Source organism: Hypanus sabinus, chromosome 6 (assembly GCF_030144855.1).
Source record: "Hypanus sabinus isolate sHypSab1 chromosome 6, sHypSab1.hap1, whole genome shotgun sequence".
Taxonomy (NCBI): Eukaryota; Metazoa; Chordata; class Chondrichthyes; order Myliobatiformes; family Dasyatidae; genus Hypanus; species Hypanus sabinus.
Genome location: NC_082711.1, coordinates 44,052,628 through 44,066,741, shown reverse-complemented (window position 1 = coordinate 44,066,741; position 14,114 = coordinate 44,052,628). Strand labels below are relative to the sequence as shown.

The following is a 14,114-nucleotide window of genomic DNA, read 5'->3' as shown; positions in this document are numbered from 1 at the left end:
GAAACTGTCACAACAGTTTCTTCAAAAACTGTTGATGTTGGTGGCAGCACATCTGGGAGAGCAGAAGTTGATGGCACTGGATTTTGAAGTGTTAGCTCCCCCGCTGCACTTTTTCTAGCAATTTTTTGAACATATCTTCCAAGGTAAGCTGTTTCATATATTTTGGTCTCTCTCTGATTAGCTTATCCTGCAGCATATAAACACTCATTATTTCTTGCTCAGTTATAAAACATTGTTGCTCTAATCCTTTCAGCAATTCACCTGTCAACTTAATTAGCCTGTCAATAGAAAGTCTCTCTGCTACAACTTCCTCATCTTCATCACTGCTTTCTCCTCCAATATCTTCCTTCTCTGGATGTACAACCATCTGCACAATTTCCGAGTTAGTATAATGATAAACAGTAGGCTCATCCTCATCTATGTTCATCCATTCTTCAACATTGTCATCACTGATAAAGAAAGCAATTTACGTATCATCTGTTTTTCCTTGGAAACTCTAAAGCCTGTAAAGTCATTTCCAATGTCTTCACCAGGTGCAGACTCAAACATTAAACCTGGCCATAATTTATGCCAACCATTCTTCAGTGTGGATGACTCTACAGACCTCCAAGCATTAGCAGCACAGTAAATCATCTCTTTCATATTAAAATCCTTTATAGATTCCTTTACCGGTCTGCTGGCATTAACTGCACTTAAAAGGCACCTCATAAACAGGGAACGATACTTTGACTTGAGCAAATGTAACATACCATTGTCCAGGGGTTGAACTAATGATGTACAGTTAGGTGGCAGGAAGATACCGAAAACATTGCTTTTTTTTTAACCAGGAGTTCTGCTTTCGGGTGTGCTGAACAGTTGTCTAAAACAAGCATTATCTTGCAGTCATGGTGAAAGCCAACAGAATCACAGTGAGCTCGTGCTTCGGGAACAAAATCATTTTCAAACCATTCTAGTGTGATGCTAGTTGTAATCCATCCGTTTTTGTTAGCATGGTAAATTATAGGAAATTGTGTCATATCTTTGAAGGCCCTGGGACGTAAACTTTTGCCAATGACTAGTAACTTACATCTGTGGGTTCCTGCAGCATTACAGCAGCCTAGCAAAGTCACACGATCCCTCGATGCCTTATACCCTGTTGGCAATTCTGCGTCTGCTGTTGTTAGTGTTCTTCTTGGTGTACATCTCCAATACTAAGCAGTCTCATCACCATTGTACACCTTCTCGGGCTTAATTTTCCATCGGAGACTAACTCAGCGAACTCCTCAACAAACTCTGCTGCTGCTTCCTTGTCTGCTGAACGTTTTTCACCACACACTGCACAAAACTGTAAGACATGACTCTGCTTGAACCGATGAAGCCAGCCTTCACTATAGTGACTCATAATCTAGTCCTAGTTCTTCATGAAACACTTTTGCTTGCTCCTTCACCATATCTCCAGATAGTTCAATAACTTCACTTACATGAAGATTAAACCACATTATCAGCACTTATCTAGTTATCTAGTTCCGAATTTCTTCCATCTTTCATTGTTTTTCTTACGTACATCTCTTTCTTTGAGCCACTATCAGCAAAAAAATGTAGCAGTTTTTCTTGCTGTTTCTTTATATCGTACTGTGGAAGAGCCAATGTTGTAACACTCACACAAGCTTTTCACTGATACACCACTGTCCAGTTTTCTCAAGAGTTCAACCTTATCGTTAATGGATAATGTGCTGTAGTTTCGTTTCACAGCACGAGGTGCATTTGCTTTACTCACTGGGGCCATAATTGGGGCCATAAAAGAGCAAATGATATTAATGCAGGAAAACAAGCAGGAATCCCGTCTGTGTTTACAAGAGCGGGCCAACAGTTGAACAGATCTACTACAACCAAAACATTGCGCAGCAGATTGGTACAGTGGCCCAGGAAATTTGAAATTACAGTTGCGCAGAAAATTTGAAATCAGTGCCGGATTATCGAAGGAACCGGATTACAGGTAGTCGGATTAGTGAAGGTCGACCTGTATCACATTCTGTCTTCTGTCAGCTAGCCAAAATGAGCCTTCCATGGGGAATCTATATAAACTACATCCACAGCTCTAACTCCATCAATTTGTTTTGTGATTTCTCTGAGAACTCAGTCAGGCTTCTGAGACATGACCTACCCCTCACAAGAAGTATTTGTGCTTCTCCAAATACTTATAAATCCTGCTTCAATGAATCCTCTCCAAGAATTTCCCCACCCACTGATGTAAGACTCACTGGTCTAGAATTGACAGATGTAATATAATAGATGTAACACATTCACAATTTAAATGCCATTGATTACATGATTACAGCCGAGGATAGGCAGTAGAATGAACAGCAAGCCAAACAAAAAGCACTGGATAAGGCCGTCATTCCAAGTAAAAATAAGCATCTGTTAACATAACTCATTATGGAAATATTCTGGCATCTTTTACTGTGTACCATTGCAACCGAGCAGTTCAGGGCAAACGATAACCGATATTTCATGATGCCAGAGATTAGGTATTTAGGTGGATAGTTGGAAAGTATGTACATACAGCCATAGATTTTAAATTTAATCTCTAAGTTGCAAAGATAGATTGTAAAAAAAATTAAACCAAGTGAAGCTGTATTGACAAAAAGATAAAAAGTAACATCATAATTAGTAAGAAGATTTTTAAAAAATTATCAGGTTACCAAATGAGACAGCATTTTCTGACGTGTGTTGGCTGTTTAAAGCAGACAGTTCATCACAATACAAAAATGCGAGTGATCAGTTTTAGACAACAAAATGCTTATAACAATACTCATTTTACTATGTGAGAAATCAAGCTTGTGCAGCAAAATACAGAGAGTTTAAAATGCTACTCACCAACGAGAACTACCAGTCGGTATTTTTCATTTGGTTGACGCTGATAAGAGACAACTTCTTCATATGTTGGAACATCTGCTGTGTCATATTGTTCACTCCTTTTACATTCATACATAGACTTATTAGTTTTTCTGTCTTTTCTGCTCAATCGAAAACTTCTTCTGAGACCAGCTGTAAAAATTAAAAATTGGTGAGAATTTCTGATGACCAAGAGGTGATACAGAATATATTCAGCATTACTGAAGCTAATTTTGTTATTCATTACAATTGCCGATTAAGATTTTTACATGAATACTGAAAACAGCTTAGGGCACATGGCAGATGTTTATGAGAGTTCTAAAAAAATTTGTAAGAAAAGTCAAAGATGAATACAAGTCTCAGATCAAATAGGGGAATAGACACAAAAATTAAATTCACTACAACATTAAAGCCAAACTTAAATACCTAATTTTAATATAAAATAAATCAGGAAAGGGAATGCCTGTGCCATCAGCAGATTTAATATAACATGCATTATCTGATTCAACATTTTAGAGAAAAAAAATGTACGATCTGTTATACCATTGTAGAATTCAACAAAATTTACTGTTTCTGCTATGAACTATACATCAAGTAACATGATCCAGATTGGAAGTTCAAGCCAGAATCCTTTTACTTTCAACTTACAGATAACATTACTTTTAACACAAATGAAACAACAAATTGTTATAAAATGATAAAAAAAATTATATCCAATCATGATATCATTTAGATCATATGACACATAAGAAACACAAATAAAGTGGATTCTAGTTAATTGGGCCATTGGTTAATCATGGCAGCCACTTATTTGGAACAACTCTTAACAAAAACAAACGGAGAAAATAGCTGGGATTCCTTTTGCTTTTTTGAGACATTATGCCCTTAACTGGGGCAGAAGACAGATAGTCACATGCACTTTTGTTAGACGCTACACTGTGTTTAGACTAAACAGTTGTGCTGATATCCATTTGGGCTGATGGACAGTGATTCAAAAAAGCAGTAATTTTTGATAAATTTTTGAAATGTTGACTTTAAATTCTTCTGCTTGTTGACAATTGTGCAGCATACCCCAATGTATGAGAAACATCCAGCCGGGATTTCTGCCTGCCAATACAACAACATGCTTGGTGCAGCCAATTGATGTGGGAAATCAAAGACATTGTATCACACAAGGTTGGTGAACCACGTTCTCAGAACAATTGAAGAAAATCTACTAACATCATCTTCAGCAGACAAGGAAGTGAATGCAAGGGTTTGTTTGTTTATTTATTCATTGATTGATTGATTGGCAGTACAGCTTGTGAGTGAAAGTTGGTGAGAAATAGATAGCAAGACCATTCAGAATTGTTTTGCTTTCTGCAGTTTCAAGCATTCAAGCCTGCAGATGTCAGAAACAGCCAGGAGTGAAAATAAAACAGTTTCACTACTTCATGCAGAAGTTGAAGGTATTGATAATCATCTTGAATGTTGCAATGAAAATGAAGATTTGGGGATGCAATCATCAAAAGCATTTTATCAAAACACCAAGCTGGAGAACATGAAGATGAGGAAAGTGATGAAGATGACACAACTGAAACTGAGTTAGTGACTACACAGGATGCCATGAAATTTACTTTTGGATTATGACATTACTTCATTCAGGAAGGCAATGAAGGCAGTCCATTATCTGCACCAGGTGTTAATCTACAGCCAATCAAATGAATACACCAGCATACTTCCGATGAATTCCTCTATCAGTAACTATTACGAACTAATACACAGTTTTATAGTACTGTAGTAATATTGGTAGTATTCAAATTTGTTCTATATTTTATTTGAATACATAATTTGCAACTCAGTTAAAGGGTAGATTATCTTTGTTTTTATACCTCTTTAACAACTTCCATGAAACTTTGGATAATTGGGACTACCAATTGTGCCAAAATGTACTGGACTCAATGAGCTCCAGTTAACTGGAATCCACTGTACTTGAAAACTTTTTGAATTAGAAATAATGCAACTCAATTCTTTCCATTTCTTATTTTGTCCTAACATTTTCTGATGAAATGGATTGTCAATACAACTTATCTAAGAATTGACAGACCCTACAAGCAATAGTACTCTTTCACTTGTGTGCACAGGGAAATATGATTTATTATAAAGAGATAGACGAAATAAGGAATTCAAGGGTCTAGATGTCTTATCTCTGGGAGAAAAAAAAAACAAAAGAATTTCATGCTAAATTTATTTAGTAATTTCAGGAATAGAAAGTAGTCACTGGAAACAGAGGGACACTCTACTACACTATTAGATGAAAGTTTCATCAATGTACTATCTGTAGAAGTGACATGTAATTAACATGTCAATACCAACAAATAAACATAACGGAAAGTGCACAGAGATATAATGGAGGTTTGCTGAGGTAGTGAGCATTGTGACTTTCGAGGGTAGCAGATTTAACACAGTCGAAGCAGATTTGAACTCAGTTGTTGGCACAGTGACCTGGAATCTTCAACATTGATAATGGGTTTCTAAAAAAAAGGGATATTCTAAATACAAAGTACACAAAATTATCCCTTCCAAACTAAGAATAATCAAATATGTGAGAAGATAGATTTGTAAAATAATCTTGAAATTTTGCAGAGAGAGAAATGCTGGAGGAACTGAGCAGGCCAGGTAGCATTTATAGAAAAAGTATAGAAGACATTTCCATAAAACCCTAAGACAAAGGACCAGAATTAGGCTATTTGGCCCACTGAGTCTGTTCCACCATTCACCATTCAATCATGGCTGATCTTTTTCTCCCCTCCTCAGCCCCACTCCCCGGACTTCTCCCTGTAACCTTTAATGCCGTGTCCAATCAAGAACCTATCAAACTCTGCGTTAAATACACCTAACGACCTGCCCTCCACAGTTGCCTGTGTTAATAAATTCCAAAAATTCACCATCCTCTGGCTAAAGAAATTTCTCCATATCTGTTTTAAATGGACCCCCCTCTATCCTGAGGCTGTGCCCTCTTGTCTTGGACTCTTCCACGTTTGAAAGATTTCAATAAGATCCCCCTTCATCCTTCTAAATACCAGTAAGTACAGACCCAGAGCTATCAAATGTTCCTCATATAATAATCCTTTCATTCCTGGAATCATCCTTGTGAACCTCTTCTGAAACCTCTCCAATACCAGCACATCTTTTCTTAGATGTGTAGCCCAAAACTGTTCACAATACTCAAGGTGAGGCTCCACCAGTGCCTTATAAAGCCTCAGCATCACATCCCTGCTCTTGAATTCTAAACCCCTTGAAATCAATGCTAACATTGCATTTACCTTCCTCACCATCGACTCTGCCTGTAAGTTACCCTTTAGGGTGTTATGTACTAGGACTCTGAAGTCCCTTTGCATCTCAGATTTTTGGATTTTCTCCCCATTTGGAAAACAGTGTGCACATTTATTTCTACTACCAAAGTGCATTTTCCAACATAGAATTTCATTTGACACTTACTTGCCCATTCTCCTAATCTGTCTAAATCCTTCTGCAGTCTACCTATTTCCTCAACACTATCTTCCCTCCACTAATCTTTGTATCATCTGCAAACTTAGCAACAAAGCCACCTATTCCATCATCTAAATCATTGAAAAGAAGTGGTCCCAACACAGACCCCTGTGGATCACCACTACCCACTGCATACCAACCAGAAAAGGATCCTTTTATTACTACTCACTGCCTTCTACCAAACAGCCAATGCTCAGCATGCAAGTAACCTTTCTGTAATATCACAGGCTCTTAACTCTGTAAGCAGCCTCATCTATGGCACATTGTCAAAAGCCTTCTGGAACTCCAAATATGTAACATCCACTGCATCCCCTTCATCTATCCTACATATAATCTCCTCGAGGAATTCCAACAGATTTGTCAGGTAAGATTTTTCCTTAAAGAGATCATGCTGACTTTGTTCTATCTTGCCCTGTGTCACCAAATATTCCATAACCTCATCTCAATTAATTCCAACATCTTCCCAACCACTGAGATCAGGCTAACTGGTCTATAATTTCCTTTCTGCTGACTTCCTCCAAAAGTGGAGAGACATTTGCAATTTTCCAGTCCTCTGGCACCATGCCAGAGTTCAATGATTTTGAAAAGATGCCTTCACGATCTCTACTGCTTCCTCTTTCAGAACCCTAATTCAGCCCAAAACTTTGACAGTACTGTTTTCCATAGATGCTGCCTGGCCTGCTGAATTCCTCCAGCATTTTGTGTGAGCAGTTTGAAATTTTGCACCTTCAGCTGATCTCTACTACATTCATAAATGATGTTGATAATGTTGTTAAAATCAATGCATTATAATACTTTGAAAATAACATTTAGTTTGTAGTTAATTTGTTGCAGCAAACTATCTAGATGATTCACATAAAAGTTAGTTAGTGAAACACCCAACCTATCTACTGATACAAGTTACAGGTCTAATTTAGAGATCTCGAATGAAAAACAAAAGGTGAAAAACAACTGTTTCGGTAACTCAACTTGTGGACAAGAGAAACTAATTAATTTGGGGCATTTCCTACTTCATCACACAGGATTATACAGAAACCTATATAGACAAGAAAATCTGTTCTAAAGCTGAAACTGTTGCTGGAATTTTCCAAAATTACACATAATAGACAAAACAAGGAAACTGACTTCAGTCATGAATACTAAGACTAAGGGATTACATACAGTGCCTGAAAAACTGCTAAACATGGAAAATAGCTCCATCAACAATATAAAAATTCTATATAATTTATGGGAAAACAGAGAATACATGGTAAATATTAGACACATCTGCATCTGATCAAGTAAAGAATGTCAGATTGAAGAAGATTAATACTTGCACTGCAGAATTACGGCTTCAAGTCAGGACCCATCAACAGAGCAGAGTGCACTCATGACTCACACACAATTAGCTGTTCCCTTACTAATTACAAAGGATAAGCAAGTACTTTAAGGCATTTTGTGAAAATTAACTTAGACATATTTTATTGTTGAATGTGTTGGAATATTTCTGTTACAAAGGGATTTTAATGTTACCAGTATTCAAAGGCAGAGATTAAAACTGGAATTTATAAATCAATGCAATTAACTAGAGAGAAACCAGTGTCCCATATAAATCTACCTTGAGCTATTTTTAAATACACACATAGTGCCGATAAAAAGTACTCCCCCCCCCCCTTTAAGTTTTCATGTTTTATTGTTTGACAACATTGAATCAGTGGATTTAATTTGGCTTTTTTGGCACTGATCAACAGAAGACTCTTTCATGTTAAAGTGAAAATGGGTTTCTACAAAGTGATCTAAATTAATTAAATTATTAAACACCAAATAATTGATTGCATAATTACTCACCCCTTTCAAGTCAGTATTTAGTAGATGCAACTTTGACAACAATTTAGTCCGTGTGGATAGATCTCTATCAGCTTGGTACATCTGGACACTACAATTTTTTAACTATTTTTCTTTACAAAACTGCTCAAACTCTGTCAGATTGTACAAGGATTGTGAGCGAACAGCCCTTTCCAAGTCCAACCACAAATTCTCAATTGAATTGAGGTCTGGACTCTGACTTGGCCACTCCAGGACATTAACTTTGTTGTTTTTAAAGCCATTCCTGTGTAGCATTAACTTTATGCTTGGGGTCGTCTTACTGGAAAACAAATCTTCTCCCAAGTTGCAATTCTCTTGGAGACTACATTAGGTTTTCCTCCAGGATTTCCCTGTGTTTTTCTGCATTAATTTTACCCACTACCTTCACAAGCCCCACAGAATGATACAGCCATTACTATACTTCATGGTAGTGATAGTGTGTTTTTGATGATGTGTTTTTGATGATGGTGTGTTTTGGTTTACAGCAAACACTGAGTTTAGTCTAATGGCCAAAAAGCTCAATTTTGGTTTCATCAGATCATAGAACCTTCTTCCAGCTGACTTCAGAGTCTCCCACAAGCCTTCTAGCAAACTCTAGCTGAGATTTCATGTGAGGTTTTCCCCCAACAGTGGCTTTCTCTGCCGCTCTCCTATAAAACCGTGACTAGTGAAGCATCCAGGCAACAGTTGTTGTTAGCACAGTCTATCCCATCTCAGCCACTGAGCTTGTAACTCCTCCAGAGTTGTTATAGGTCTCTTGGTGGCCTCCCTCACTAATTCCCTTCTTGCACGTTAACTCAACATTTAAGGATGGCCTGTTCTAGTCAGATTTACAGCTGTGCCATATCCTTTTCATTTATTGATGATTGACTTAACTGTACTCCAAGGGATATTCAGGGACTTGGAAATTTTCTTGTATTCATCTTCTGACTTGTGCTTTTCAATAACCTTTTTGCAGAGTTGCTTGGAATTTTCTTTTATCTTCATGGTGTAGTTTTTGCCAGGACACTGACTCACCAGCAGTTAGTGCTTCCAGACACATGTATTTTTACTACAATCAATTGCAACACGGTGATTGCACACAGGTGATCCACATTTAACTAATTATGTGACTTCTAAAACCAATTGGCTGCACCAGTGACAATTTGGTGTGTCATATTAAAGGGGGGGAATACTTAGGCAACCTTTTTTGTTTTATACTTGTAATTAATTTAGATCACTTAGTAGAGATTTGTTTTCACTTTGAAAATGTCTTTTTCTGTTAATCTATGTCAAAAACAAAACAAATTAAATCCACTGTGATTCAATGTTGTAAATCAATAAAACATGAAAACTTCTGGGGGGGGGGGGGGGTGAATACATTTTAAAGATTTTAAAGACACTATATACTTTCACCTTTAGAATCATAATCTGAATCTGGTTCAGACAGGTAAGACTGAGGCAATTGCATCTGACAATCGAATAAGATACTCGCAAAATAAGTCTGGAAACTTTCAATACAAGTCCTGATGGTATAAATTAGCTTAAATTTGTAAACCCTACTCAGAGTGCAGGAAATGGAAACTGTTCAGGTTTTGGTTAGAGGTAATCTTCGAAGAGAAAGGTGCATCTAATTGCTGGTACATTACAAAATAACTCCCATTAAATTCTAGACATGAGTTGAATATCTAGAATCTACCGATGTGTTAAACAGCAAAGTGCTTTGTTACTGCTGTCATATAGAACATAGAACAGGCCTATTCAAAGCAAGATGCCTGTGCCAACCACGAAACTAAGTGAAATTAATCCAATCTGAAGGCACATGATTCATATCCTTCCATTCCCTTCTTGTTCATGTACAGTATCTGTTTAAATGCCTCTTAAATTCTGATTTCATTTATCTTTTTAATGTTACAATTTGTTTCCACCATCACCACTAGAAGTATGTTCTAGGAACCTATCAATCTGTGTAAAAATTTGCCCCATAGATATCTCAAACTTTCCTGCTCTTACTTTAAAACCTTTCTCTCTGGTATTTGACATTTCTACTCTGGGAAAGAAAACATCAACATTATCCACAGCTCGCATAATTTAATAAACTTCGATCAGATCTCCTTTCAGCCTCTGATGTTCTAGGGAAAATCCATATCTGTCCAACTTTCAATATAGCTAATGGGCTAAACCAGCAATCTCAGTAAACCCCTTCTGCACCCTTTCCAAATATCCAAATACTCCATATCCTTCCTGTAAGGGGTGGGGGGGGGGGGGGGGGAATCCAAAAATGAAAACAATACTCCAAATGTGTCTGAGCCAAAGTTTTATATAGCAGCAATATAACTTCCTGACTCTTATACTCAATGGCCTGATCAATGAAGGCAAGCATGCCATGCGTTTTCTTTAACAAACTATCATACTGTCCTGGACTCCAAAATCCCTCCCCTCAGTATGACAATGCCCCTAAGGGACTTGCCATTCACTGTGTCTATTCCTTTCACATTTCAGAGTTGCCCAGATTAAACTCCATCTGCCATTTTTCGCCCATGTATGCAACTCAGTTCAGTTCCAGTTTATTGTCATTTAGAAACCACAAATGCAATGCAGTTAAAAAAATGAGACAACGTTCCTCCAGAATGATATCACAAAAGCACATGACAGAACAGACCACACCAGAAAATTCACATAACGTTTGGTAATCCCCAAATCCAGATTCCGGAGAGGCTGCTGCATATTAATATTGTGCTACCATCTTAGCTCAACTGTTCTACATGCTGCTGTATCATTTAGCAACTTTCTTCACTGTCCACAACTCCACCAATTTTTTTGTCATCTACAAATGCATTATATGGTACAACTGTACAGACACAGCTACAGTTCCCCACTCTGCAATAACAAGAGCATGTACTTGTGTCTTAGATTAACACAAACCACACCATCCATGCAGTTTGGAAAAGATCAAATAAGGACTCCAAATATATCAGAGCTGATTGAAATTTAAGTATATAAATCAGAAATGATCTACTTTTTGATAAAGAAAAAGAGCACTGTAGTGACTTTAGTATAAGTGTACACATGGCACCCCACGAGAAAATACATGGCCATTTATGTAAGAACCCCATTCCCATTCAAAATTAGTCAGTCCAACATAAGAGTACAATCCACAAAAACCCCATATTAAATGAACACTTTAAAAATGCATTTTTTAAAATATATTTTAACATCGTAACAGATATTTGAAAAAAATACCCTGGTGTTGAAAACAGAGTTTTGCTTCAGCTGGATAACCAATACATGTTATATCCTCAGGATGTCCTGAGGCACCCAATATCCAGCAAATGACTTTTGAAGTGGGTTACATCTGCTTTATAATGCTCAACAATTCTGAGATAAACGAGGCAAAATGTACACAGAGTGCAGTAATCCTAAAAATAACAACTAAGATAAATGATCAGATAGGTTTCTGTGTTACCCATTCAACAGTGAATGGCAGTCAGACACAAACTGTAAAGCTCTCATTTCTTCACACGCTAAACAGGATTTTTAACTTACACCTTAGCAGGTAGATTTTCTTTTTAGCCAGAAAAAACCATAGCACTGAAAAAATAGCTTAAAATGTAATGATAAGGCCAATGATGCCAATCTGACAAGATGACTAGTGAATTAAGCACACTCAACATAATAAATCTCATGAAGACTGCTTATCACACAATTAAAGGGAACCCGTTATCTAACTGCCTTATACTCAGCTGCTCTTGGTAATAATTATGAAAATGAAAAACAATAATAGTAACACTCTAAACATTAATTTGTTAAAACAGGACACCAAAACCATTGCGTGGGGGGCGGAGGGAAGTTGTCACAAGACAGCTAGAATATATAATTGGACAAAAGTACTTTAGCAGACATCAAAGAAAATAGTAGATAAATGGAAGGGAACATGTTTCCACAGCAGGTGTTTTAGAGGCTCTTCAAAAGGTAAATGGATATGCAGAGAATTGAGCAACATGGGCATTGTTTAGGCAGAGGAATTAATTTACTTAGGTATTTATTTACTAGTTTAATTATTTTTTTACAATATAGTGGGCTGAAGGGATGTTCCTATAATGTAATAATGTTCCTATGTTCATTCCAGACCAGTCCTGAATTATTTTTTGGCTTATTCAGGATGCATGGCTTCTGAACAATGAGCCAGCTAATTGCAATTTTCCAGGCATCGGAAACATGGGATTGACTCGACAGAGTTCCTCACTGCCATTTCTCAGCTCCTATGTTGATCCTCATCTTGATGAGTAAAGCTAAGAAATGTAATGAATAATGCAGACACAGCATCCATTCACTTTAGTTTAACAAAACTGCTCTAACATTGACAATCAACTATAAACAGTGCTTACTTTCATGACCTGATTACTTTAGTATTCAGTTTAATTTATTTATTGAGATACAGCGTGGAATAGGCCCTTTCAAGCCCCACCACCCAGAGATCTCCCGATTTAATCCCAGCCTAATCACAGGACAATTTGCAATGACCAGCTGGTACATCTTTGGACAGTGGAAGGAAACCAGAGCACCAAGAGGAAACCCACGCAATCACGGGGCCAACGTGGATACTCCTTTCAGGCGTGGATACCCTATTGTACCATTTAAATATGCCGTACTTTTCACATATCCACTACATTTAAAGCTTTCTACAATTATATGCAGCTTAACTATAATTAAGTGTATACTCCTCAAATGAACATACAGAAAATGGAAGTAGTCTTTCAAAAATAATTCAGAATTTTGAGTTGCACAATAACTGCACTGTCATTGGGAAGTAAAGAATAAATGAATTTAAAATGTTGCTGAAGGGAAGGTAGTGGTTGGGTGACACTGCTAAAGGAAAAAGGATTTATTTGTCTTCACTGACTACCACAAGGTAACCAAGCAACATCTGCAGTACATTGAGAATATGCAATCAATTGGGTGGTTTGCTTTAACTATTTGATTGGATATGCAAATATAATTAAAATCAGATGTGCACATTTTCTTGATACTGGGTTAAATTGTTACAATGTTTATGCTAATGCACAGGCTTCACTCTTCTTCAACCTCACTTATCCTATAAGTGGAAAATAAGTACAGTATAATCAAAATTTATTGGAAATTAAATAATAATGGTGTTTGATATTCCTTTGATGTTAGTTCAAACTGTTATATTCCAAAAGGTAGATGTTAAAAGAAGGGAATGCAAGAACATAAAGGCTGAAATTGTTTTTGCAGAGGCCAGAGCAATAATCTCCATTTCCTCTTGATCACCCTGAGTGTTCCTCAAATATCCACTTCTGTGTTGCAGAATCCTGGCTCATCCAGCAAACAGTATTTAGTTACACCAATACAGTTTCCTTATACATTTATCTGTAAATAATAGGATACAGAACTGACAACATGGCAAGAAAATTTGATACCTGTTTATTATAGCAATAGTCATTGGAAGCAAAATAGAAAAACTTGCACACACACTTTCGACACTAATGTTACATCAAATGTAGATAATAACAATCAATTGCTCATGGAATGGGAATTCTTTCAACTTAGTATGCCATATTCACTGTTCATAATTGGAGGCCAAATCAATATAACCACATATCAGATTTCAAATTATGAACACAATTCTGAAACTTTTGACCAGCCCTCACTTTATTTTTCTGACCTGTTCCCATTATGGATTATGTGTGATTTCAACAAAGCTCACCGATATGCATACAAAAGAAACACCATCTCACCTCCTAGGCACATTCCTAGCCTTCTGGGCTCACAGTTAAATTCAAAAATTTCAGTTACCTCTTCTGTTATTCCATTATCATCTCTTGCTCTTTGAATTATCCCATTACTTCTATATGATGAGCTCT

The 14,114-nt window shown here is 36.9% G+C and overlaps 1 protein-coding gene across 12 annotated transcripts in view; it reads right to left on the bottom strand.

Annotated features, from left to right (window-relative positions):
- The window catches only part of mpp7a (MAGUK p55 scaffold protein 7a), a 459,090-nt gene that overhangs the window by 59,507 nt on the left and 385,469 nt on the right, over positions 1-14,114 (bottom strand). For all 12 annotated transcript variants that reach the window (XM_059972009.1, XM_059972017.1, XM_059972012.1 and 9 more), the window contains one exon: positions 2,857-3,027. In XM_059972009.1, the coding sequence (XP_059827992.1) occupies positions 2,857-3,027 (171 nt within the window). The remainder of the gene's footprint in view (positions 1-2,856; positions 3,028-14,114) is intronic.